Here is a 27,975-nt window from a genome sequence, read left to right on the forward strand (position 1 = left end):
TTGATTTTGGAAAATTAGCTAAGAGGTAGACAGGAAGCCTCTGATTACAATGTGCTTTTTGCAAAAAGGTCACAAACCTAGGGAAACACACCTTAAGAATGAATCACTCTTTTATAGGACAATTTAAAGATAATGCTTTTTAATATTTTCAAGTATTAAAAAACTCATCAAAAATTTATCACCTTAACAGTACTTCGCACATGTGAAATTTCACACCTAAGTTTGATACTATTTTGGTTATTTATGGCTACTTACAAGACTCACAAGAGAATGTCCATTCATTGAGTCTTTTTTCTTTGGTAGAGTCTAATGGAACCATGCAGATGAACTATTTTATGCAAACAAGATGATTCAAGCAAATTCATGGTGATATGAATCAAGGGTTTTCTTTAGTGGAAAGGAAACCTAAGAGGATTCACACATTTTGCCCCATTGTGATTTTAGCATCTTGTTCAGAGGTTGAAGAGTTTGAATAGTTCACACAATCCTGTAAAAATCACGACTGACTGCCTTTTAATAAATAGTCATTGTAAAGAATTACATTTACAGAGTGAAAAGTGAATACATAGCATTTCAAAGTCAATTCTGGAAGTACTAAGTGTACTGATCCACAGCATATACACTATCTGTTTAACTGTCCGTCATTAGCACCAATAAGATTCAACAAAATTACCTTTATTCCCATATCTAAAAAAAGACAAAACAAACAAAAAAACACAACACATTACTGAAAATCCTTAGTGAAGTTTAACTACAGTCCCAGACCTTAAATATTCACATTGTTGTCTATGTCATACTGAAAATAAGTTCACTACTTCTCTGGATGCTCTTTACAAAAGCTGATTAAAATTCCTGGCATCACTCCCAATGATACAGTAGCATGACCACCCCATGTCAGTTCACATGATGCTCTGTCGAGGTTTCACATCTAAATCACCAAGAACAAAACCCTTCCCTCCCTCACCTTGCACTCTGTTTAATTCTATGCTAGTTCTTGAATATGTACCACAGTAAACTGTAACTGCATCAGAATCACCATGTTTATGATACAATAGTATACCACACAGCAACAAAATCATATAGTAACAGATTACTGATGCAAGACAAGAAAAGAACAGAGTGACTATGAGCCTGCTAAGCAGAGTTCCCACAAAGAGGCTCCTGACATCCCAAGTTCAAATAACATTGACAAAATAATAACAATTTTCTTAAAAAAAAAAAACAACAAAGAAACAAACAAACAGCTACTGGCAAATTAGGTAATTGCTAAATAAAAGTAGAGTACAAGGCTCAACTCTTAATATTTACAACCACAACATACTTGAATAAAATTACAATTGTGCACAGATCAGTGGCTTTATAACAGTTCATATACAGGGGAAAATTGTGATTCAATACAAGTTGAATCCGACCCATCTTAAGAGACTCAACAGCTAAGACTTACCACAGAAATAAATTCAACATTAGGCAACAGACAAGAGCCACACTATTGGTGCTTACACCAAAATTTAGATAAGTTAGCCTATCCCCTGACCAGACGTCAGGTGACAGTGCAAGCGTCACCTCAATGAGAACCTACTAAGACGTGCAAACGAATGTAAAGCCTCCAGCAGTGGCTTGCCTGAGGCTGGCCTTTTTCCTTACGTTTTCCTGATAATGACCATAAGCTATGAATACAGGTACAATGCACAGTCAGCAAGGTTTTCTTTTATTTATTGTCAGAATATAAAAGAATCAAGAGAGCATAGGTTTAATTTCATTTTTATAAGGAAGACTGCATTTACCTGAAAAAGAAATATGGTATTTCTCTCACTAATACATATTCACTCACTCTCTCTCCATGGGAAGAGTTTATTAAAGACTATGGTGTCACTGCAAATGCTAAAGGAAAAGTGATCCCTGTTCACTGTTAAAATCTGTAGTGTCAAAGTTCTTGAAGAAATGGACAAATTCTTTACTGGGAGCTCCTGTGACTTAAGCCACAGTCACCCTCATACCCATTATGAACTGTTCTTCTACAGCACTGCAACAAACCAGCAAACATTTAAATGCACTTCACATCAAGTGTATTGTAAACTTTTGTCTTTTTTCCTCTTCAGGCCTTCAGAAATCAGGGTTGATTCTGTAGCCAATCTGGTCAGAACCTCTGAAGGCAAACTGAGCGCTTCCCAGTGTTAAGGACCACCCGTGGCACCGCATCCCCGTCTAGTAGTGAAGTGTCCCCTCAGCGGCTTCCAGTAAGGCCTAGAGTTTAAGGTTAACATAAAAAAGTGCCACTTGTGTTTAAGATTAGTGATGGACTCTGACGAGAGAAAATAAAGTTATTCTGTATAGTTATACTTACAAGCAGCTCCGATCCTGAGTATTTATGGTAATATCTAAACATACAAAAATGTATGTACATTTTTCTCCACTTTCTTGTAAACAGTTGTCAGTATACTGTTTTATCCCTTTATCACTGAGACATGCAAACCATACATACAAGTATAAATACACAAAAGAAAACAATTGACACTCATTCAAAGCCAAGCAACAACAAAAAACAGCTACAGTATTCAAATCATAAATAACAAAAGCTTGAGGCAGCTTAGATTCCTAGCAGCAGCCAGCCATTCATCCTAATGTTCTTAGCTGCATCTTCCATGCGTTTACAGTACTGGTAACACTATCATGTGGAGAAAGACTTGTTTACTATCATCTCTTCTTTTCAGAATGAAGAATAAAGCAGCACTTACAAATACGAAGCAGTGGCACCACTGCTGGATCAGGAGGAAGTTTTCCATTCCAACCATTTTTAAATTAAAAAGGAAAGGAAAAGTTGACCTAAACAAATGATTACATATTCATTCCTTGGGCACTTAGCAGCGAGTCCAGCATGTCGAATGTGTCTTTGTAGTCCAAATGCTGGCTGCTTGTATTGTACTCGTGATTGGCCTCAGGACCGTGGGGCTCCACTGGTTTCTTGTCCAGTTTCACGAGGGTGCTGAGATGTCCGTAGCCCACCTGGTATGTGACAGGGGGAGGAGGGGGTAAGGGATGGTTAAAAACAGAGCTGTGAGAGGACAGATACTGCTTAACAGAGGAAGAACTAGATGAACTACCTGAACTTTTGGAACTTTTGCTCATTTTGGAGTGGTGGTTGTGGGAGGCATCGTTGATATGCAGCTTCTTCCTTGCACTGGAGCTGGAGGAGAGGCCGTCAGGGCCCAGGCCCACAGGACTCCTCAGCACAGTGGGTGGCATTCCATCAGCAGCATGCTTACTGCCTCCTCCACTGAGCATGTGCAAATGCTTGTGGCTGCTGTGGTGGCGGATGGCGGGGTGTTCCTTGTGCTTCTCCTTGTGGTCTCTGTTGATGTGTGGGCTGGAGAGCTTGCTCTTCCCACTGCCTTCATCAGAAGAGCTGTGTCTTTCTGAGGATGACACTTTGATCTTCATCTTCAGCTCTTCTTTACTGGGACCTTTATCAGGGGGTGGGATAGGAATCCGTAACTTCAGTGAGCCGCTCTTTTCCTTTTTCTCTGCCATGTGTTTCTCAGGTTTGTCAGAGTTGGTGATGGGAAGTTTCATTTTAATGGGAGAAGTGACAGAGCTGCCTGCGACTGCCTGGGCAGCTATATAATGATCCCTTGTGTCCAGGTCAAGGGTTTCCAGCTTCCGCTTTTCTCTGTACTTATCTAAAGACATTTTCTGAGGAACCACTCCAGGAGCAGCAGGAATGGGCCCATGGTGCTTACTGCTACCAGATTTGTGAGCGTATTCTTGCTTAGCTGATGAATGATCAGCAATTTTGTCTGGCCTGTGATGTAATCCCGAATGCAGTGTCACTGAAGGTCCCTGCTGGAAACTGATGTACTGGCTCCCAGACAGTGTGGCCTCCTGTTTCTGTGTGTATACTGGGTCTGTCCTGGCTGAATCTGGATGTTGAGGCCATTCTTGGTGTGACGACAAACTGTACGAGGTACTGGGCATTCCTGCTGCCAGCACTGACAAATTATCAGATGCACGGCTGTCTTGAACAGAAGTATTTCCTGAATTTAGAGGTATTGGAGCAGGAAATGTTGCTGATGTTGAAGGTTTCTGGAAACTTGGGTTGGCAGGCACACCAGTGACACTATCTACTAAAAGGGAATTCTGGACCAAAGATGAACCAAGCAGTGGTGTCTCTGATACTTGTCCATCTACTTTTGGTTTCTTAGCCATAGCCTAGTTAAATGAGAAACAGAAGAAACAATGACAGCAAGGAGCTTTAATAGAAAATTCTTTGCTTGTAAAACTCTATAGGACGTACAAAAAAATAAAACCACCTAGACTCAAAAAGTTCTAAGGCAATAAATGAATGTAACAGAAGACTTTAAGTTTTGAGAATTAGAAACAATTACATCCTAATCCAGGACTTGAGATAGTAACTTATGTAGGCTTAAAGGAATTTCCCCATGACTAAGACTAATAATAATAATAAAAAATAAGAGATATGACATAGACAGTCCACTGGCCACAGGAGCTGAGCAACTAGAAGCACCTGCAGTTCAAGTGTGGTACACTGTCTCAATGTATTGGGAAACACTGCAAAGCACAGTATTTAGTCATTCAATTTCAAACTGTGTGCTAGGCAATTGCTAGAGTAGTGACAAACTGATATATTTTGTTAAACCCTGCCAATTCTCTTACCCTCCAGTTTCGAATCCTCTTCAACCTACTAGGCGTTTTCTCCAATATTTGTAGAAACTCATGTGTTAGCTCTAAAAATAAAATTTAAATTTAAAGCTTAGACGGTGCCTTTAGGATCTGAACTTCTCTCAAGTGGGCAATATTTAAAAGGTGTCCTAAGACCTCACACCTTTTATTCTTAACTTCCTCTTCAGTCTTTGGCATACACAGAAGTAGATACAATTCTGAACTGTTTTATTTCAAAGTTGAATTCACTTAAAAAAGATCCCTCCTTCCCCACATCTTACTTAGAAAATAAACTCCTGGAGGGTGGTGGTGGTGGGACTCTCTACCAGGCAAACAATACAGCAATATTTCACGTAGGAGAGAGCCACCAATGGGTTCTTTAAAATTAGCAGGCAGGAGTCTGGGAAAAAGGTATTCATTTGTATAGCCCTAAATGTATATTCCCCAACAGGTTTAATATAAGAGAAAGAATAGCTTTACAACGAAAAACTCAACAGCACCACCGTTAACATATGACCAGCATAGTGGTAGACACACTATGTGAACACCGATCCATGCTTTGAGAGGCAAGCAGGGTACCTACTTCTGTAGTATTCTTGCCAAGAACACTCAATCTCAATGATGAAAAAAAGCATCAGACAATCTGGAAATCACTTATTAGTCCTCCAATCAAAAGCAATTAGAGGGAGTGCTCTGACAGCCTGGAGGTGACTATCTGGATATTTCAGTTGGATACAAACAGAACATAATACCCAACACCAGAGAAAATGGGGAGATCTGAACAGAACAAGCAGTATTATACCAGTGTTAATCTCCTAATCTTAACAATCAAATACTATATGTCAGCAACAGAAGCTAGGATTCAAGATATCACATGGATTTCTGTAAGTATTTTTACAATTTCTTTAAGCTTAAAATTATTTCAAGGTTAAATGTCTAAAAGAAGAAAATTCTATCCACATTCACACTTGGAGCGATTTTAACACTATACTAGCAAATTACAGCAGTAAAAATTTTATCCATTATCTTAATTTATCCATCATTTTAAGATTAGGATTACAATGGGTGAGTATTGCTCCAAAATGGCATAGCTGTGTTAAATTATACCTCTATCACATAAACCATTATTAATACTCACTGGCAAACATATGTCAATTGAGGCTTAATATCATATGTATTAAGCATGTCAAATCAATCTGACACAGTGGGACCAAGCAGAGGCTGCACACTAACCGATTGTGTGAAAATAGCAAGTTTTCCTCTCACCCCAGCCTAGGCAAGTGTTAACACTGAGCAGCAGTTAAGGTAACACAGAATGTCCAACTGCAGGACACACAAAAATTAATCCAGTATCACTATATACACAGCTATCTAAAGGTTGTCACAGCATGGTAACTAACCAAACTCAGCCTGTGACGGGATGAGATGCTGCCTGCCACATGAGACTATGGGTTTAATGCCCAGCACCCCAAACAGTAATGACTGCCTCAAACCACCATCACTATGATCAGTCTATAAAAACTGTGCTAAAAGCACTCATCAACTAAAGTTTAAGTCAACCATGCTTCTAGATTGAGCTTCCTCAGTAATCCTAGACTGTTTCTTGTTTAGTCTCAGGAGCTTTTCAGCAAGTTTGGATAAAATAAAATATCCAACGCTAGGAACTCCATTTCCTCCTTTGAAAAGGTCCCTTTTCACCTGATGCCAACAAAATGCCCAGATATTTTTGGGTCCAGTGTGAATGATGTTCTGCCTCAAATTTCCTGCACAAATTTTATCTGCACATAGCAGACAAAAATGCAAGTTTTGCTTTTCCTCTCAAGTATTTTATTCTGTTAAATTTTGCAGTAATCCATTATTGTAAATAAATAATTTCCATGTACTATAGAGAGTATGAGGTCTAAAATAAAGGCCCATCTGTCCATCCATCTACCCACCCATCGACAGACAGGGACTCATGTAGCCTAGGCTGGCCTCGGTGTATGGCTTCAAACTGACTCTCCTGGCTCCAACCCCTGGGGGCTTCTTTACTGAGGCCTTTCTTCCTTGGAGCTAATCTACAGACAGAATGAGACATAAACTACCTTAATATATACACACTCAATCACACTCACAAGCAGAGCCCCTTATAATTAGGCTAAATCTAAGCCAAAGATGTTTGGGGGCAGTTAGTAAATGAGTAGCTTCAGGAAGTAATAGTAGTAGAAATACTACATATAATTCAAGACAATTTGATCGAAACAGAAAATATGCTATTTAATATATTGAGTTTCAACTTCCAAATCAATAACGAAGAACAGAAGTAGAGGAAAATACAGGAGGCTCTTATATCAATTATAACAACAATAAGGGTAACTGTACACATGTCCTAAAAGCAAGCAAGAAAAAAAAAAGGCAGATTACTTATAATCTATTGACTGCTAAAGTGGGACAATGACATAATTAATAAACTGATCTTTTTTTTTTTTCAAGGTACAGGACAAAGGGAAGCAAACGAAAAGGCCTTTACTAGTTTTTATCCAAATTACTTGGAAAAACAAAACAAAAAACTAACCATTTAAAAACAGCATCTTCAGCCGACCAGTTAGCTCAGTTGGTTAGAGCACGATGTTGATAAAAACAGCATGGTAGGTGACAGAAACATGAAAAAATAGATACATATATATCTACAAGTTTCTTAAGTGGGGTAGGCCAACTACAGCTAGTCAGGCAAATGTGACCTGCAGTCCCACTACTGGCTTATGAACTGCTTGTGGCTCCTTTTCAGCTGATGGGGAGCTACATTTACAACAGAAACTTAGGGCTCTGTACTCTATGTAGTAAAGTTAGTATTTGTAACAGTAACGGAGGTGAAGTCTATCTTCCCATCAGTCTCTTCTTGTAAACAGACATTGGAAGTCTTAAGAGAGAGAGCTGAAAATCTGACCTCTGCTTCAGTTTGCTATCACTTTCTTTTTGAAATCTTATACCTGCTTGACAGTGCTTACCACTTATCCCAACAATCTGGCTTATTTTTTAATCAGTTATCATTGTGTCTTACCAGAGACCCTCAAATCTCAGGTTCGTAACTGGTAGGACTTGTACTTAATTTTCCCTTATTCTTTCCTAATTAATAATGTAAGCGACATAATAAGGAAGAAACCCCTTGGACTTTGTTTCGCCGTTTATATAGGAAGCTATTACCCAACTTTGAGCTTACACTTCTAAAAGTGCTTGAGACTGAGCTTAGGACTTTATATAACCCAGTTAAACCCTGATCCTAGTATACATGCTTTAAACTCAACAAGATTAGCATACTTTAGCATTTCTTATCTAGTAGACAAACTCAACTGGTATATTTCCAGCTTATTCTTTGCTTTTTACTTCTTTGAGACAGGGTCTCACTGTGTATCCTGGGTGGCTCAATCTATATCTGTCTCTGTCTCCCAATTACTGAGATTAACAGTATGTGCCACCACACCCAGTCCAGCTTATTCATGTCCCATCAACATACAGTATCGAATGGAGCAAGGGGACAGATTAGAACTAAATATACTGATTCCTATGAAACTCATTTATTACATTACTTTGTATACAAACTTGCTTTCTGTGTGTGAACTGGTTGTTAGTAAACATTGGATGGTTGATGTGGTTCACAGGTTCCTTATTTCAACATACTCATAACTATACTTTTAAGTTCTTCCATTAAAAAAGGAACTAAATATGGGTCTTTAAAGAGATGCTACCTCCTGAAATACGAATATTAGTAAATTAAAGGACATCTGGGATTAACAAAGGAGCCATTGTGGTAGAGTGCACTGCACATACAGAAAAAGCTTATAGTACAGTCTTCACACAGGAAAGGACCTCTTCCCTCTGCTTACCATCTAGCAGCTCTAGGGTAACTGTAGGGTCCACATATTCCCACCAGTGCTTTCCATCAGTTGACACAGGGATCTCCCAATTGGACCATTTGCAAGCCAAATGAATGCACACACATGCTATCACCGTGGGTTTGTACTGAAGACAGAAGGTCGTAAGATGCAAACTGGTGTAGAGCAGATTAAAAAGTGGAGGGCCACAAAATTCAAAATATGTAAAACAAAGAAAAACATTTGCCAGTAAGACAAAAGCAAACAAAGTCAGAAGTGTTTTTCTTTACATAATGATATTCTATTAAATTAAGAGCTAATACTACTGAAAATTATAATACAAAGCTTTTATATAGATCATGAAACTTTCCTCATTCTCATCCCCCATAATAGTTACTTTTATTTATATAATTAATACTAACACATTTTTTGTTTTAAAGTTTAATAAAGTATTATGCAAAGGAAAAATAGTATATTCACAATAATTATCATATACAAAATATAACCTTTTAAACTTTTTTGTGGTAGTCTTGGTTCTTTTTTTAATGTTATGGCAAAAACATTATGGTAAAGACATTATAAAACAAAGCAATTTTAATAGCGCAATCAAAGATCAGACCATTTGATGTGATGTGGCTTAACAGTAAAAATACTTCTTTGTTAATCAGGAGCTTTTAGTCCTTGTTCATGTAAATTTCTGTGACCCTTCCAGCAAAGCCTCAAAGAGAACTTACCTTTTACAAAAAAATTTCAAGGCTCAAAAGAAGTCAATCAATACTAATAAATACTATGTTTACTTCTCATAACGTACCAAAAACTGGGCACATGACATTTCACAGGGCTAACTTTTTAAACAAAGGTTTTTGAGACAGAGTCTCATGTTTCACAGACCGGTCTCAAACTCTCTATATAATCAAGGACAACTCTGAAATCCTGGTCTTTCTGTCGCCATCTTCCAGGGCTGGAATGACATGGGTATGCCACCATGCCCAGGGGTCTAGGTTTTGCTAATCCAAAAAGGTAGTTTGGTTCCCATTTTAACAGTGCCCACTTAAAAATTTTCAACCTTTAACATCCAATCATACATTCAATTTTAGAGCCTCCTTCGATATTATTCTAGTTTAGAATAGATGAAACAATTACTGAAGAGCCATGAACACGTACTATATTTTTACTTTCTCTAAATAGAAAAGCGGGACTTTCAAAATAAAGATTGTATTTCTGCAAACGTAGTAGGCATTGATAATACGTGACTACTTCTAATTTACTATTTGGAATATTATCTGGAACAAGTCCCAAATCACATAAATTTTACTTAAGAAACTTTAACAATTATTTTAAAGACTGGATCAATGTGAAAATCAAAAAAGAAATGTCATTTAACTATAATTGTAAACTAGAAATAGCTTTATACTTACCAAGTTTCTAGGTTAAGTTTAGCTCTGTGTAATCTTTAGCTGCTATTCAGGCTACCAAGTTTAGACTTATGCACTCACAAATCGAGAATATGCCACCAGAAAGCACCACTACACTTCACAGTGTGCATTTAACCCCTCTGTGCCCAAAGTCCCTTGTACAATACACCGCAAAGCAACCAGGAAGGTACCACCACAGTAGATGGTCCAGTCTCCTGTTGCAACAAGGGCAAGAGACACGTTGAGGGGGCCCTGCATTAAAGGAAGCTATAGTGTGCTACAACAGTGCAACAAAGAGGGTCAGGATAACAACCTGTTGGTAGCCATGAAATAGGATGTCTGTGCCAAATCCTTGCTTGCTGTAAGAAAAGAAAAAAGAACGAAGACAACATCATCAGCTTCAATGTGTAAACACCACGAAACTCTTAATACAACAAAACATCAAAGATTTGTACACAAAAAGTAAATTTTACTTACTACTTACAAATATCACAAGAGCGCCATCATTTTCTATACTACTGAAAATCTTCAACAACATTCACTCAAATGTTTCTTGCTATCCCCCATAGATCTGAGAAACAAGCCGATTTGCTTTTAGCTAGGCTAAACTTGTTACTAAGTTAAGCATCTAGTCAGCTAAAAGTTGAAATAAAGCATTCTCCTGGATTAAAAAAACAAAACAAAACAAAACAAAAAGAAGAAGAAGAAAAGATTTTTGAAGTCTAATACAAAATGTAAAGAGTTGCCTGCCAAACTTAATCCTGTCATATTTAGGCTGGCTTAAATTTCCTTCAAATAGATCAAAACAACCCCCACCCCAAACTCAGAGCACAACCTCAGTTCTTTACCACGGTATTACACAGTAACAGAATGTAGGAAGCCCCACTACACTCTTTTTGTAAACTTACAGACTCCAATTAGAGATAATACCTAGAAAGAGGAGTATTCTAGGGGGGAATAAGGATGCTTCTGATACTGGTTCAACAGGAAAGCAATTTTTAACTAGTTTCTTAAAACACGAAACAGTTTTCCCTCCCCTTCTCCTACCCCATATTCTTCCCAATAGGAATGACCTCACCACCCCCACCCCCACTGTTCAAAATCACTGTTCACCTAGCTTGGCAGCCACGAACCCCACCCTCCCTAGTCCCCAGACTCCTTCCCCTCCTAGTTTTCACTCATGGCACCTGTAATCCCTGCTGCCCCATGTGATCATCAAGGGAAGGTTTAACAAAAAGGATTGGGTCTGGCAGAGCTGTGCTAAGGAAGACTGTCAGAGCACCAGAGGTCTTGGAGGCAGTGTGACTTAAGTATGGTATTCTTTCCTGGTGGGGAGGGAAGGAGAGATCACAGAGTGAAAGGTCCCTGTAAAACGACAACAGCCAATTCTGCAGCAAAGTAGCAACTGTCTCATCTGGAGCAGGAGGTGAGAGCTTTACATAAATGTCTACCCCCCACCAAACAAACCGTAAAATAATAAAAACATTCAATTATGGTGTCACATTTCCTAAGGACTGTATCTAAATTCAATAAACAGGAATGAAGATAAAGTATTCTTGTTAGTTCAAAGTCATAACAGAGCAAAGGAAATTAAGACACTAAAGATGAAAGAAAATCTTTAAAGGAAGCAAGCTCAGCTACTTCAAAGCTGAGTCAGACTGAGGGGCTCCTCCCCTGCACAAACACGCACATGAAAACAGACATACACTTTGTACTCAAGGTTCAGGCTAGAAACCAGACTTTAGCAGAAGAACATTGAATAATGAAACAACAAAACCCTTTTTGGTGGATGGTGTATCAAATCTGTAGGTTTTTCAAAGTGTTAATTTTAAATCCAGCTTTATTTCTTAAGGCAATACACACACCTTTGCTAAAGTGTTACTGATGTTATTAGTGAGTGTGTACTAATGTCTTTCTTCATTAGGTTCTTGACGTGGAGCAAATTACATGGTTTGCTACCTTTCAAAATTTCAGGGAGATCAACCTACAAGCTTTTCTTAACTCAACACCTACAACTAGTTAAGTAAGCTATTTAATGTGTACTTTACTATAATCAGGGAAGAGAACATGCTACAAAATAAATTCATATGACTGAGAAGAACAGGAACCATAATTAAAATACTGTGGTTTACAAAGTGGTTCACTGATAAAGTATGATTAAAATATGAGTCTCGGAACTTTGGCAAGGGTGCTGGTTATGAAGACTCTAGGCTTGTTTTTCAATGTTGGCATCAGCAAAAACAAAATGTTATCTAGATATAAAATGAATTCAATTTAGAATGAGACTATCAGTGTTCTCTCTCTCCTCTCTCTCTCTCTCTCTCTCTCTCTCTCTCTCTCTCTCTCTCTCTCTCTCTCTCTCTCTCTCTCTCTCTCTCTCTCCCTCCCTCCCTCCCTCCCTCCCAACAAAAAAATCCCAAGGTCTTATCCATTTTGTTTAAAAATAAACCTTAAAAATCCTGCAAGGAAGAGACCAAAACCACAGGATTTTATTAAAAAGACCAAGCACGGGAGTGGCCCCCAGAGGCCGTGATGCGCCCATAAATAATCCAAAGGGGATCTAGAGAAGCAACACTGGCAACCTGGGGGAAGAGTTCTAGGCCACAACAAACACAAAGGGCTCCTGTTTGAACCACAGTAAGGTATGATAGGCTTTGCTAGTTTTCTCTATCAGCACACAAAAGCAACCAAATGCACTTGGAGAAAGAAATGCAGACCGAAGTAGACGAATACTATTTCAAGATGACACTGTCCTACCCTTACTACCGGCCCATCCCCCCACAGGGTTTCTCTGTGTAGCCCTGGCTATCCTGGAACTCACTTTGTAGACCAGGCTAGCCTCAAACCGACAGTGATCTGTCTCTGCCTCTGCAGTGCTGTGATTAATGGCAAGTGCCACCCCTGGCTTACATTGCCCTTCTTAATAAAGCCCAACAAAAGGCTAAAAGATTAAAAACTATCCATACCAACCCTGGAGGAACAACATTCATCCCAGATGGTTGAGGGACCACTCACCTCTTACTAACTGGGTGCATTTCACTACATCTGTGTGTGGGTGTTCAATGGTGATCTCAAAACCTGAAATGAAAAGCACTTTTTTTTTCCCAACTACTTACCACTATCATACTTGCCTGAGCAATCCAGCTCACCATAAGATCATGTCTAATATACTCTTCAGTGTTAAAGAGAAATCCAAAGCTTTTCATTGTGGACATGTCCATTACCCTCCAGAACAAATGGTAACTAGTTTCTTATGTCTCAATAGGAAAAGACAATTATTTAAACATCAAGGCCAACTTGATCTAAAATTTAGAATTTTAATCCATGTGAGCTTATGTTCAAATCATCAAATAATTATTACCATGGCTGCAGCTTATGTATTCTCTTTCTTTAACATTAAAAATCTTTGTTAAGAAAAGATGTGGGAAAAACATTTCTCATAAACATACCTGCTACCAATAGCAGCATCAAAGACCTTTACATACAGCAGCTCTCTTCATTTTACTCTTAAACCAAAGGGGCATAGCTACATCTCCTAACAAGAATCATTGGGACATTGAGCTACACAAGCAGACTGTTTCTAAAATTAGCTTCAGACATTCAAGGAAAAAATGTAGGAAAGCTTTCAATGACTACCTAGTCAGCTCTTCCATGTGGCTTTAATATCTTTAGAACACCAAGTCTAAAGTTTAACAAATGAGTAATCAGGGTTTATAAAGGTGTATTTTATTTATCTCTCTCCTGTAATTAACTAGCAAAATGACATTTCAAAGAAAGAGGTGTGTTTTTAATGCACACTTAAACAGTACGCATTATTCTGTGTTTAAGAATGCCATAAGACATGCAGTAACTACTATTGTTAGTGGCGCTGGGGTGGAACACAGAAGTTGAGACTTCTACCATCAGCTCCTATGTAATGCCTTCACACCATAAAAGTAAGTTTATGTTTTATAACGTAACTATCAATATCAAATAAATGTAACTCGTAAATTTTGTAATCAAGACAGTATGTCAAATAACTGGATTCAGAGGCAACTCTTCACTTTCACTTTTGTGTCTTTTAATAAAACTTAATTCATGTGCTTTTAATCAACATTTATAATTAAAATTTGCCAGCACACGTAGCTCTATTTCTACTTGTTTTCTTTGTTTGAGACAAGAGTCACCATATAGTCCTGGAAGCCCTCAAACTCAGAGAGCCACTTGTCTCTGCCTCCCGAGTGCTGGAATTAAAGGCATGTACTTACCTACCACTCCTACTCCTGTTTGTACTTATATTTCTATTTAACATTTGGAAATGGAGTAACAGTGAAGTAAAAACAAAAAAATTGCTATAATAGAGCAGTTTTCATTCCATATGTGCGGAATGGAATGGAAAAGGTAAGAAAATTGCCAAGTTTACAACAGTAGTCAGAAGCCTAGATAAAACTTCTGACCTCCCCAGGGCTCATGTTTTTCTGATCTCAGCTGGCTAGTTTCCTTCCTGAGAACCACTTAACTTTAGATAAGTCTAACATTCTTTTTCCTTTTTTTTCTTCAGTTTTTCATGACAGGGTTTCTTTTTGTAGCCCTGGCTGTTCTGGGAACTAGCTCTGTAGACCAGGCTGGTCTTGAACTCACAGAGATCTGCCTCTGCCTCTGAGTGCTGGGCTACCACCACCTGGCTCAAAACTATTTTTAAACAACTCTCTTCAATAAGAAGCTATTCTAGAAAATTTTGTTTAGAATATTACATTATTGGACACAAATGATATGAGCACATACCCAGTGTTTGTAGCATTATGGTTTCAAGTAAAACCAGTTCTTGAGTCTGCTGAAGATAAGCCTGTCAGACAAAAATGATATTAGATGTTTAGAATAAATACAACACCGCTAGAGCACTGGACTGTTAGACCTCAAGATTATAGTACAGCAGTTGCTTACAAATACGAGGCAAAGAAACTGAGGCAATAAATGGAGCATGCCCACTCTTGGGACAAGTCTAAATAGAACCACTTTTAATACAGAGAGTGAACAAATAAAACAAAGTACTAGGAAGCACAGTAGGTCAAGTGACTGAAGACCCACAGTCTGCAGAGTGCAAGTTCACAGGCACTGTTGCTTTTAGACAGCAAGTACAGGAGCACTGAGCCAAGGAAGAGCACTTAACTCAAACCTGCCTTTTAGGACCAACTCATATCTGTGAAAGGCAAATCTTAAGCCCCCAGATCAATGTCATCCTCCATTCACCATAGAGAGACAAATTATCACAGAATCTTTCCCTTAAAATTCAAGAGCCAAGTTCCCATTCACAAAGTTTTTGGAAGAAAGAACATAGAAACTTCCTGCCACCCAAGTCTTGGGACCCAGGTGAGAAGGAAGCAATGTACAGCATTTAAGATGGGCCTGGTGGTGACAATCTTGGGAGGAAGAGTAACTCAGTTTGAGGCTACCCTAGACTACACACAGAGTTAGCCCTGGTACATCTTGCTCTAAATGCATGCTCATTTTTCTGAGAACACACTAAACCTAGAGAGTGAGATCACCTCTAAGGTACTGAGCTGATTTTTAAAACATTAGCATGTACATACTAGAATAAGTGAGTTTATTCTATTAGCAGCAACTATGAGAACTATTGTTAAACAATTACAAATTGCTTATTTTTCAATGTACACAAGGGTATTTGTTCATTTAAAAACCAGCATCAATGTATCAATCTTCTAACAGAGTCTATACTTAGGACTTTAAACATGACCCACACCAAATGGAACTAACATAATTTGGTAGTCACTAGTGGTTGAATATTCCCAATTAAAAGACTTACCTATACTGCTAGACAAATAACTGCAAAGGCCCACACTTGCACCTCTCATTTTAGGATGTCACATAACTTGAGAATAACAACCAATCTAGGGTAAACCGAGTCTTCCTATTCTGTCCTCTGCTAACAGTTTCACTGGAGTTACTTAACTTCTCTTCTTAGAGGCACACCTACCAGCAGGTCACATAGCTCTACACCTATTCCCCTGCGCTGTAAGGATAAGTCACTGTAGTGGTTTGAATAGGAATGGCCCCAGAGACTCATGTCATGGGTTTGAATGCTTGGCCCATAGGGCTCTAATAGGAACTGTGGTCTTGTTGGAGGCAGGCTCCCATAAATGCTCAAGCTATGCCCAAGTACATGGTTTTTATTTCTGCTGCTATGGATCAAGATGTAGGACCCTCAGTTCCTCCAGCACAGTGTCTGCCTGCACGTTGTCATGTCCTGCCACGATAATGGACTGAACCTCTCAAACTGTAAGCCAGCCCCCAATTAAATGTTTTCCTTTATAAGTGTTGCTGTGAGCCGGGTGGTGGTGGCGCACGCCTTTAATCCCAGCACTTGGGAGACAGAGGCAGGTGGATCTCTGCGAGTTTGAGGCCAGCCTGGTCTACAGAGCTAGTTCCAAAACAGCCTCCAAAACAATACAGAGAAACCCTGGAAAAAAACAAAACAAAACAAGAGTTGCTGTGATCATGGTGTCTCTTCACAGCAATAGAACACTAAGACAGTCACTGAACTCAAAAACAATTCAAAGTAACTGTGAATCAAGTAGCATGACTCAAAACCTTATGTAATTCAGGATGACACACAAATTCTTGAAGCATACAAAAGCATTCCTGTTATATGACTCCTGGTTTCAAATTTATAAAGAAAATGAAAACACCCCCCACCCATTTTTACATACATCACATTTTGTATCCAGCAGTGGCTCTAGGGGATGCAGACAAGCGTGTGCTACTTTGATAACATGTTCAAGCTTTCGAGCCTGTTCTTCCACTTTTGCAGCCAAAAACAATGCAGTAGGTGATATTATCTGTAGAAGAGATTTTTACGAACTGGTCATTTAAAAGCAAATTCATTTTGGGAATAGTCTCTACTTTCTGGGATTGGGCAGACAAAGAAAGGAATATATTATTATATCATGAGGTATACATTGGGATTGATATAAAAGTAAGACTGATGAAAAGCTTTCCCTTTCTTTGGTTCTGGGGATGGAATCATAGATTTGCACATGTTTAAATACATGCTTTGCCACTGAGCTGTGTATCTCCAGCACTGACTTAATTCATTTCTTCTCTCCTCTCCCCCAGACCAATGTAGCAATATGATACACTGTGTATCAACTTTTGGGACACCAATATTCTCATAACTCAGCACCACAGGACCAGCCAATATTAAAAGTTTTAAATAGTTATTCATTGTATTTATTTTGCAAATAAAATGATATTGACCTTGGTTAAGTAAAAAACTAGCAAGCAATAAACTTTAGTATTAGTGTGTACACAGAGGAGGTAAAAGAAAAAAAATGACATAAAGTATTACCATAGCTTTAAAAATTGAGACACATCAGGCCAACTTTCGGCCTCTTTCAGCTCAGCCACTACTCCCTGTGTAGCTAGGAGTCATGTCATCTTATGTATGGGGCAGTGGAAGACTATGGGTGCACAACACAGATATTCTGAAAATGAACGGGCTACATAGAATCTCCACCATAGTAATAAAAGCAGCTAAAAATCAAAACAACAAAATAAAAGAGGAGAAACAGGCCGAGCTGGTGGTGGCACACGCTTTTAATCCCAGCACTCGGGAGGCAGAGGCAGGCTAATCTCTGTGAGTTCCAGGCCAGCCTGGTCTTCAAAGAGAGTTCCAGGACAGTCTCCAAAACAATACAGAGAAACCCTGTCTCGAAAAACCAATAGAGGAGAAACTAAGACCAAGAGAGTAAACCTTTGCTAAGAGGAGACCTGGAAAGTACTCTCTTCCCCCAAAGTATAGTAAGTTCTTGGGTACAGTACAAATAGCACTAACACACAGGCATGGACTATCACACACACACACACACACACACACACACACACACACACACACACACTTCAACAATTACCTACTCCTGGAGTTAGCAATAAACCAAGCAATTACTGACTCAGAAACCAAACAATCTATTAATTCAAATGTTTTTAGATTACACAAAGGAGCTGGAGATACCTCAGCAACTTAGAGTACTTGCTACTCTTGTAGGACTCAGGTCTGATTCCCAGCACCCACACCGTGGCTCACAAAGCCATCTGTAACTACAGTTCCAGGTTCCCATGCCTTCTTCTATACCCCAAAAGCATGGTGCACAGGCATACACGCAGACACAACACCCACACACATAAAAATCTTAGAAATTTTAAAATTATACACAAAATTTCCCACAGAATGGCAATTTCTAAATGCTAAGATACAGATACCTATTGTTCAAAATAACATTTGTCTGTTATGAGGGATCATTCATTACACAGAAATGATGGGAAGTGGGGAAAGAGGCAGAGCTTATCACTAACAGATTTGTGCCTTTAGCTTAGAGAGAGAGAGAAGGTATGGAGAAGGAACACCCTTTCCTAAAAATGTTTGCGACAGATAGGAAATCCACAATGGACTGAGGGGGACTTTTCCAGAAGAATAGAAATGATTTTGAGAAACTCTGTACAACTCTTGTCTCAAGAGTCTCACAATGTAATCTTCGTAGGCCTCTTAACTCTGCCTTATGAGTGATGGGATTAAGGATTAAAGGGACATGCCACCACACTGAACTTTGGTTTCTATTTGTATTTTCAATAACCCTCAAAGGTCCATGTACTCTAAGCCTAGGTTAGCACAACAGATTTTTAGGTCGCTGGAGGCAAGTCCCCAAGGGGACTGTGACCTTTTCCTCCTGATCAATGAGATGAATAGTTTGCTGTACCTTGGATGTGTTTCATTTGCCAGAATCTCAAAGCAATGGCACCAGAAACATAAATCTTAGCCATGCAGTAGGATTGTCTCACTGCAATCCTCACTGCTATGTGAGTAGCACAGGCAAATTATTCTGTGGCTCCAGAAATAGTACCAATTTATATTGCTGTGGTGAGAATACAACCAACTAATATATGCATGGCACTTTGGGTAGTACTCCATAGGAATATGACTGAGATATTACTATGTAAAATCAACAAACAACTGTGTACTGTTAGTTCTGATCTTAAATTTAAAATGCTATGTTTAAAATGTCCCTCTTTTCTTGCTGGTCTTCTTCCTTCAAGTTAAACTCAATTCTTCAAAGGGTTTGTTGCAGACCTAAGAAATTTAAGAAATCATGACACTTCACATCACTTCAATGATTCATACCCATACTCCTCTCTCCCCAGGCCTATCCTTTATGTGTTTTCATTCTTACTTCTTGATCTGACTTTCTCCAGCTCTCCATCTGCTCAATTCTGGCCACTCTTTCCCCTCTCTGACATGACACCCTCTCACTGTGGACATTCTCTACTCCAATGCTGGCTTCAACCTTGCTGGTTGGAGGCAAAGTCAACCGAATTAATAGAAGGCCAGGGTAATTACTAAGTTGTAGAACATTTCAAACGACGCCATTTGGTCCTCACTGATTTAATAGTTTTGATGAGCATGAATCCCACAACTAAATGGATTGACTGAGAAAGTCCCAAAGAGCCTAGGTTGCCATATTTGCAAATAAACTAGTAGTAGGCTCATTTTAATTGGTTGTGTTGTATTTTTAAGCTCTCAGAGTAAGGAAGATATTCCTGTCCTTTTAATTAACTGCCTATCTCTGCCACCTTCACTGAGACTAGAATAACTATTTTTTTTTTAGTGCCTCTTCCCCCCCCTCCAGAGACAGGATTTCTCTGTGGCTTTGGAGGCTGTCCTGGAATTAGCTCTTGTAGACCAGGCTGGTCTCGAACTCACAGAGATCCACCTGCCCCTGCCTCCCGAGTGCTGGGTCTAAAGGCATGTGCCACTACCGCCAGGCATTTTAGTGCCTCTTAAGAAGGCTCCATTAATAAACACTCACCTAGCTCTAATCACAGCTAAAAACTGGGAAAGCACTTGCCAGAGACTACATACTTTAGGAAAAGTGGTAAAGGCACACAGAAAAGCCTCAGAATAAGGATAGATGTAGAACACCAAAACACTGGGATAGGCAAGGGAATACCCACAAAGAGAAGTACTAGAATAAACCAAAATGCCCATTTGTTACCACAGGAAAGATTGCTAAGGCTGAACCAATACTCTATCTAGCCATATTAGAGAGCATTCAAGACCTTACTTCAGCTGTAAGGAGGTCTGGGCAACAGAGGATCAGAGAGAATCTTTGTTGTTTTCTCATTCATGATTATGCACACAATACTGCTACACAAGAAAATCCACAACAATTAAAAAAAATTCTGGGCGGAGATGGCTCAGCTGTTAAAGGCTAGGCTCACAACCCCCCCCCCCAAATCTTCAGGGTGGGCTGGAGAAAAATGGTTCAGTAGTTAAGACCACTGGCTGTTCTTCCAGAGGATCTGGATTCAATTTCCAGCACCCACATGACAGCTCACAAGTGTCTGTAACTCCAGTTCCAGGGATCATGCAAGCCTTACAAAGGATGCACTTCTAGTTGCGTACTGTGAAGACAACAATAAGAACTCTCCAACCTGACAAATGATCTTAAACGTCATATGGAAATAAAAGAGCAAGAAAGCAATCTTAACAAAACAAAAAACAAACACAAACAACTTGGGAGAACTCACACTCTGAGTTCCAAACCTACTCAAAAGCTCTGTGGCTGGGGTGGGGTGGGAGCTGAAATTTTGACAGGGTCTCACTAGTGCTACCAGAAGTGGAGACCTTACCAGGCTTGTGCAGATATCTGAAAGTCTATGAAACAATAAAGGCAGACATAACACATTGTACTGGGACCACTGTCTGTATATTTTCATGTAAAAAAGAAAATGTCTTCTTTACATCATGCACAATAATGAACTGAAAATGTGTCTAAGGCCTAAATCCAAGAGCTGGATTTATAGCAGAAATAAAAGCTAGATATGTAGTACGTGTCTATACTTCAAACACTTGGGAGGTGAAAGCAGGAAGACCAAGGGTTCAAGGTTATCCTTGGCTACATAGTGAATTCAAAGTGAGCCTGAGACACAAGAGGCCCTACAACAAATAGTTTTATTCAGCAAAATAATTCTGGTTTGTTTTCACACTATTTATTTTCCATACTGAGGCTCCCTTTTCTTATCACTCAGCCTTCTTTTTACTTTTTTGTTTGCCTTTTGAAACAGGGTCTCACTGTAGCTGGAGCTGCTTCCAACTTGTAGACCAAGAATTTAAACTCCAGATCTGTCTGTCAGCTTCCACCTCCCAAGTGCTGAGACTCCAGGCCTCTATGGATATCAGGTTTGCCACAATATAGTTTTTAAGGCATGCAGCAAACTCCCATTTACTCACACTATGTAGATAGGGCAATTTCCTAAAGATAGAGGCATGAACAAGGTAAATGGGAAACAAATGGCTACCAAAGAAAGGACACAAAATAAATCCTTTAAAATTAAAAACAAAACAGAAACACAAATAATAGTGATCCTAGATTAGACAAGGGGTTTTCCAATATGACACCAATATAACATCAACACAAGCACAGAAAAAACTCAATAAACTGGATGTTTATGTTACAAGTAGTATTGTCAAGAAAGTGAAAAGCACAATACATATAGAACATTTATAAAAATAACATGGACACACACACACACAAAAAAAACCCCCAGGCTCCTGTAATATGGAGCTATTAGAACCCTCAAACAGCATTTATGGGAAGGTAAAATGGTGTGACTACTTTAGAAAAGTTTGACAGGCAAGTCCTTGAAATGTGCTTCAAAAAGCTATCTAAGACACTGAAGTCTAGAATTAGCACACAGCCCAGAACACCCACTAAAACTGCGCTGGAGTGCAGTATTGCTCATAAAGCCGACAAGTAGAAACAACCCAAATGTCCACTAAGTGATAAATGGGTAATGGTACAGGCACGGCGACAGATGAAATATTCAGCATCAAGTAGAAATGAAATTCCAACTGGGCCACAACAGAGCTTAGAAAAAAACAACCATATTCAAGATCTTTTTGTTCGTAACTCCATTAATACAGACTATATGCAAACTTACAGAGACAAATTAATTTTAGCACTTACTAAATCTGCAGAGAGGGAAGAGGCTGGTGAACACTTGCTGTGGGGCAGTTTCTTTTAAGTGGGAAGAAAATATTGTGGACTCTAAGTGGATGAAGTCTATTGATCTGTAAATTATCTCTCAATAAAGACACTTTTAAACAAAGCTAATGTTAGTTAAGCATGGTGGTGCATGTCTTTAATATCAGCACTAAAGAGACAGAAGTAGGTGGATCTGTGACATTCAAGACCAGCCTGGTTTACACAGTGAGTTCCAGGCCAGTCCGAGATACATTAAAAACAAACAAGCAAATGAGCAACCAATGCTAAACATTATCAGATCTCTTCAACAGTTAGATTAACACAAAATAATAATGCCCACCTTGGAGAGGCTCAGAAAAACCCAGCCTCTCTGACTTCTTGAACATTTAAGGACTGCCCCAAATCTTTAGAAATTCTTCTAAAGATTTTTTTCTTCCTGTCCTCCAAGTTGTTTTTTTTCAAGCACAACTTACTATCAGTTATCACTATCTTTGGATTTAAGCAGAAAATAAAAATTTTCCCATGTAAAAAACTTTTACATCAGTGCAGCTACATCTATAGAGCACATTACTATAGCTGAGCCTCAACAGTTTTGGTTGATACACCAATATCTATAGTCTAAAGTAGACTTGTTAAATAGAAAAACTCAGCCACAAATAACAAGAAACTTGGAAATCACTTTAAAATAAATTCAGATGTACTTTATCTCAATAACCTAAAATCAGTGTAAAACCTGTTAAGTATGGTAGTTCATATTTGTGTAGTTGGAGATCAAGTGAACATGTATAAATGAAACTGAACCATGAAGCAGATGTATTCTCATAAGTCAATACAGTCATTCCTGAAGATTACTGGCCCTGAATACTTAGCCTACCTATAACTCACTCTTAAGAGTCCTTAAATAGGACGATAATGCATTGCCTATTATAGGCAGTTCTGACTGCAGGAGCTCCAGAAAGGTAGTAATCTAAGTAAAGAAACACACCATGGGGTTGGAAAGATGACTCAGTGCTTAAGAGCACTAGCTGTTCTTTCAGAGGACCAGCGTTCAATTCCCAGCACCCACATGGCAGCTCACAACTGTCTGTAACTCCAATTCTAAGTAATCTGACAACCTCACAGAGAATGCACAATAAATAAATTACTACAAAAAGAAGCACACCAATTGGAAAGGTGCCAAAGAACAGACCATGACAAATGAAGATACTTCAAAAAGGCATACCCTTTATAATGATGCTAAGTAAACTACTGGACTTGGTCAGAAACAAATGCATCTTTAACTTGCTCAACTAGTCAGGTGTAGTGGCTTGGGAGTCTGGGGCAAGAGAAACCCTGTAATGAACAAAATTAACTAAAAGAACTAAGTAAGGACAGCTGGGTCACTCTCTAAGACTGGAATGGTGTGACCTCAGGTTGTACTTCAGAGAAATACCTGGGCTAGGGGTTGTTATACTTTACTAAAAAAAATTATGGGGCTGGATAGATAGCTCAGTGGTTATGTTCACTTGCTGTCTTCTAGAGGATCCAGGTTCAATCTTCAGTGCCCACATGTAGTTTACAGCCATTCATAACTCCAGTTCCAGAGGGTTCAATGCCCTCTTCTGGGCTCCACAGGTAACAGGCACGCATGTGGCACACACACAGACATACATGCAGCCCAAACACCCATACAGATAAAATAAAAATAAAGTTTTAAAACATTCTTTTATACCCGCTCAGTCACCCCACCAGACCACTAGAATGCTCTTGAACGTGAGCCAAGGAGGATATTTTTTATTTACCAGTCCTAAAGGTAGGCTTATTCTTAAGCTGTATATGGTCACTTATTCCTTAGAATGATTTGGCTTTCCAAGAAAATCATTGAGTAACAGTTTCTGGGTGAAGAACACAAGCTAAGATTGATTCCATTTTTAAATAAATGGCAAACAACTGCTTTACTTTTAAATCTGCCAATCTGGGACATTAAAATGAAGCACTAAACATTTAAAGATACCTTTAGTCATGGACAACTGACAGTTTAAGACCTTACTGTTTATCCTAGCATTAAAAAACCATTGGGTTTTTAATTCATCAAATGATACTTGGTGTTTTTTCTAAATAACACTTGATTATAAGTCTTCTAAGAAAAAGGTTCCCAAGAATGTAGGGAAACATGAATTTAAACGGGGCTGACATTTAATTTGAGATCACCACTAAATGATCCAGTGTGTTGGGAGGACTACTGAGGCTATGCAAGTGATGAATGTACACAATACAAAAAAAACCCCAAAACCCAAAACCACACACACCTTTGATGCTTCAAAAACAGAGGCAAAAAAGAAAGCTGATGAGACAATGCTGCTTCCCCAAACAAATATTTCAACTATCCTGCTAAGACTCAGAATGACATGCTCAAGTATTCCTTTTTATTAAATGGCTTTGTCAGTAAAAATAGTGAAAGCAAGAATGCAAATAAGTCAATTTGAAGACACAGGTCTACTTTTGATAGATGTTTGCTTAAAGCACACACACTCAGTCACAGAAACAGACAGAGGAGGGGCTCAAAAGGCAGAGCCTCGTGGTGAGGTCTTTCACTGAAAATAGAAAAGTAAACCCACTCACAAAAAAAAAAAAAGAATTTCCACAATTGACTTGTAGTTTCTACCAACATTATCCAGTATTACTTTTAAAAAGCCAAATTTATTTTGTGCTCATTACTAATTCGCTGTTACTTTTAGAGAGAAATTTAGCCTAAGCATTACCAATACATTCTTTTCTCCTCTACAACACCATTATCAAACCAAGAGTAACACACATGCGCGCAAAATCAGGAAAGAGCAAGACTCAAGCAGACTAAAAGAGCGTAGTAGAGGGACTATAAGAGACCCAAATCTACTAAAAATATGTATCATCTAAAAAAATTGCAAATTTGATAAACCAAGTTAGATTTAAGATAATTGAACTTAAAACAGGAATTAATCTAAATCTCAAATTTTTTGTCATTTCAAAAGTAACAATGCAGGGCTGGAAAGATAGCTCAGAAGTTAAGAGCACTGACTGCTTGTCTAGAAATCCTGAGTTCAATTCCCAGGAACCACATGATAGCTCACAGCCATCTAAAATGAGATAGGGTGCCCTCTTCTGGCGTGCAGGAATACAGAGGCAGAAGGCAGAAGGTTGTATACATAGTAAATAACTTAACCTCCCCCCCCCATCAATAATGTAAGAAACTTTTCTTTTTTTTGGTTCTCAAGACAGGGTTTCTCTGTGTAGCTTTGGAGCCTACCCTGGTACTCTCTGTAGACTGTGCAGGCCTCAAACTCAGAGAGATCCACCTGCCTCTGCCTCCTGAGTGCAAGGACTAAAGGTGTGCACCACCAACGCCCGGCTCTTAAACAGGTTTATTTTCTTTTTTTGAGAAACTTTTCTAAAACTGTTTCTTTAGCAACTGAGAACCTAATGACTATCCACAAACAACATAAGCCCTTAATAGGAACCATTTGCTTACAAGTACCTTTCAGAATAACAATATCAAAACTACAATAAACGGCAAATAATAAAGAGCAGTGAGAAATTAAAGTGGGGGCTAAACATTTCTAATATCCATGGGAATGAGGACTAAGAAAATGCAAGTTCTCTGAAAAGAACCAACATCAACTCATAGCTTTGTTAGCTTTAAAATTTCATGAAGTAAGGACTGTAGATCCACAGGCCTACCTACAATTCCAGCACTCAGGGGGCTGAGGCAGGAGGATTTTGAGTTTGACATCGGCTTGCATTACACAGTGATAAGGTCTTAGGTCTCAAAGTAAACAAATTAATTTATTAAATACCTATGTATAACGATGTACACATTATATTCACGACCAGTGTAAGACTATCCCACAGGTTTATTGCTATCAAAACTAACAGTATTGATGGGCGAGATGGGAGCACTGCTGGCAGCAGTGGTGAGACCGCAAGGAGAAAAGCAATGCTCAGCCTGGCAACCTTCTTCAGTGTAAGAAGCTTCGCTGACGATCCCTCTAAACAGACTGCCCCTTCAAAGTGTCACAGCAGTGCCTACACAAGCCTCAATTCACGACATTTGTAACAATGGGTTGTATACAATTAAGATACAGCTTCTCCAACGACTAAAACCATACAAACTATTCTGTGATTACTGAAATTCTTTTTTAAAATTTTTAAAAAAGATTTATTACACATACAGTGTTCTGCATACATGCCAGAAGAGGTCACCAGATTGACTTGTGGATGGTTGTGAGCCATCATGTGGTTGCTGGGAATTGAACTCAGGACCCCTGGAAGAGCAATCGGTGATCTTAACCTGAGCCATCTCTCCAGCCCCCCTGAAATTCTTCTTATATGAACCACTCCATCTGCAAAGTTTAAATAAAAAAAAAAAACCCGCTGCCCTTTTAAGAGTGTGTGTTGCATGCGCGGTGTCCCACCGTCTTAATCCCAAACACTGGGGAGGCAGAGGCAGGGAGGGGTCTCTTTGAGTTCAAGGCCAGCCTGGTCTACAGAGTGAATTCCAGGACAGCCAGGGCTACACAGTGAGGCCCTATCTCAAAAAACACAAACAAAAACCAAAAGCCAAACCGACAAAAGCACCCCAAAAAACCAAACCAATAACAACAACAACAACAACAAAAACCCCCAGCAAACCAATCAAACAAGGTGTTGTTTTTGCCTCAGAAGGTCTGGTAGAGGCTAACACCACTGAGCCTTACACACACACAATCTGCATTTGAGGTAAAACATTATTACATAACTCACGTTTACAGTAAACCCAGAACACTGAATCCAACAGCAAAACCAATGCTCAACTAATTTTTTTTCTGTATTGTCTATTCACTTTAACATTGGGCGACTAAGACAATAAAATAGTACTTACATTTCTGTTGAATTTGGTGAAAGAATGGTGCATATAAAACCTGTGCATATAAACGATCGCAGTATTTATTGTAAGCTGAGAGCTGGGATGCAACGTTTAGGAGATAATCAAAGAAAAATATCTCTAAAAACTAAATCAACTTGGATGGAAAAACCCTCGATTTACAGTCCCTTTCCACTTACTCGAAATCCAACCCCCAACCTTTAGAGTACATAAAAAGTCTGCGAGGAAAAGAGAACAGGCTTATGCCGAATTAACGCTCTAATACGCTATGTAAAGAGCGCCCCGGGAATTATTTGTAATGGCTACAGCTCAGTACAGTAGAAATAAAGCAGTCGGAAGGCGCGCGCCACACACCGAAAGAACATTAAAGATCTCCATGTGTTCCCACAGAGCCAAGAGAGCCGCCCTGAAGCCGGCAAGGAAGCCTCGGAAAGCGCTTTCTGTGAAACATCTGGGACCTCTCTACGTCTCAAAGCCTTTTCTGACTTCCGAAGCAGGGGAAGGGGCCGCCCCTTGGCCTCGCTCATCCCGGATTCCCCGGTCGCCAAGGCAGCAATGCTATTCCCTACCGCATCACGCGCTTCCAGGCACAGGTTACACAACGCGGGCCCCGGCCTGCCTTCCCCGGCTCATCTCCTCTTCCTCGGGCTCGCCACGGCAGCTCGGGCCTAAGCTTTCTGGGTCTCTCTCTTTTCCCGAGGCCAGAGGAAGGCAGAGGCGGCGGCGCCATGTTCGCGGGACACTAGGCCCGGTCACCCGGCGAGCGCGACCGGGGCGTGAGGGACGCAGGGCCGCAACCAGGCAAAGGATACACATTGAGACGTTGCCCCATGTCTTGGATGAGGTTGGCCGCCTGCTGGCGATGCGACAGCTCTTCATCCGCTTCCACTCCGCAGCGGCGGCTCGGCGTGTTCTCCAGCTGTTCTCGAGTAAAGAACCAGCGAGAAGAAGCTCCACGGCCCGACGCCATGACACTTCCTCCTCCGCCCGCACCCTTAGCCCGCCCCCTTCCCGCCTGCCTCGGGGACTCCGCGCCAAGCCCTCGAGGCCCCGCCCCAGTGCGCTCTCCGTAGCGTGTGTCACGCCCCTTCCGGTCCTGCCGCTACCCCTGCGCACGC

General features: G+C 39.7%; 1 protein-coding gene across 6 annotated transcripts; it reads right to left on the reverse strand.

Annotated features, from left to right (window-relative positions):
- Positions 1 to 122: 122 nt before the first annotated feature.
- On the reverse strand, positions 123 to 27,864 carry Ccnt2 (cyclin T2). Of its 6 annotated transcripts, XM_005079881.4 has the most exons (10): positions 27,670 to 27,860; positions 26,855 to 26,936; positions 16,651 to 16,779; positions 14,708 to 14,768; positions 12,959 to 13,021; positions 10,257 to 10,302; positions 8,541 to 8,704; positions 4,672 to 4,742; positions 3,102 to 4,206; positions 123 to 3,003 (listed from the first exon to the last, which is right to left on the reverse strand). In XM_005079881.4, exons 1-10 carry the CDS (start codon positions 27,825 to 27,827, stop codon positions 2,936 to 2,938), a joined length of 1,947 nt encoding a protein of 648 aa, XP_005079938.1. In that variant the 5' UTR covers positions 27,828 to 27,860; the 3' UTR covers positions 123 to 2,935. The 6 variants fall into 6 exon arrangements, 5 of the variants coding, with proteins under 5 accessions (XP_005079938.1, XP_005079937.1, XP_021088556.1 ...); XM_005079880.4 differs by having other exon boundaries at positions 123 to 4,206; XM_021232897.2 differs by lacking the exon at positions 16,651 to 16,779 and having other exon boundaries at positions 123 to 4,206.
- Between the last annotated feature and the right edge of the window lie 111 nt (positions 27,865 to 27,975).

The sequence above is a fragment of the Mesocricetus auratus genome, unplaced genomic scaffold (genome assembly GCF_017639785.1).
Source record: "Mesocricetus auratus isolate SY011 unplaced genomic scaffold, BCM_Maur_2.0 Super-Scaffold_100676, whole genome shotgun sequence".
Lineage (NCBI taxonomy): Eukaryota > Metazoa > Chordata > Mammalia > Rodentia > Cricetidae > Mesocricetus > Mesocricetus auratus.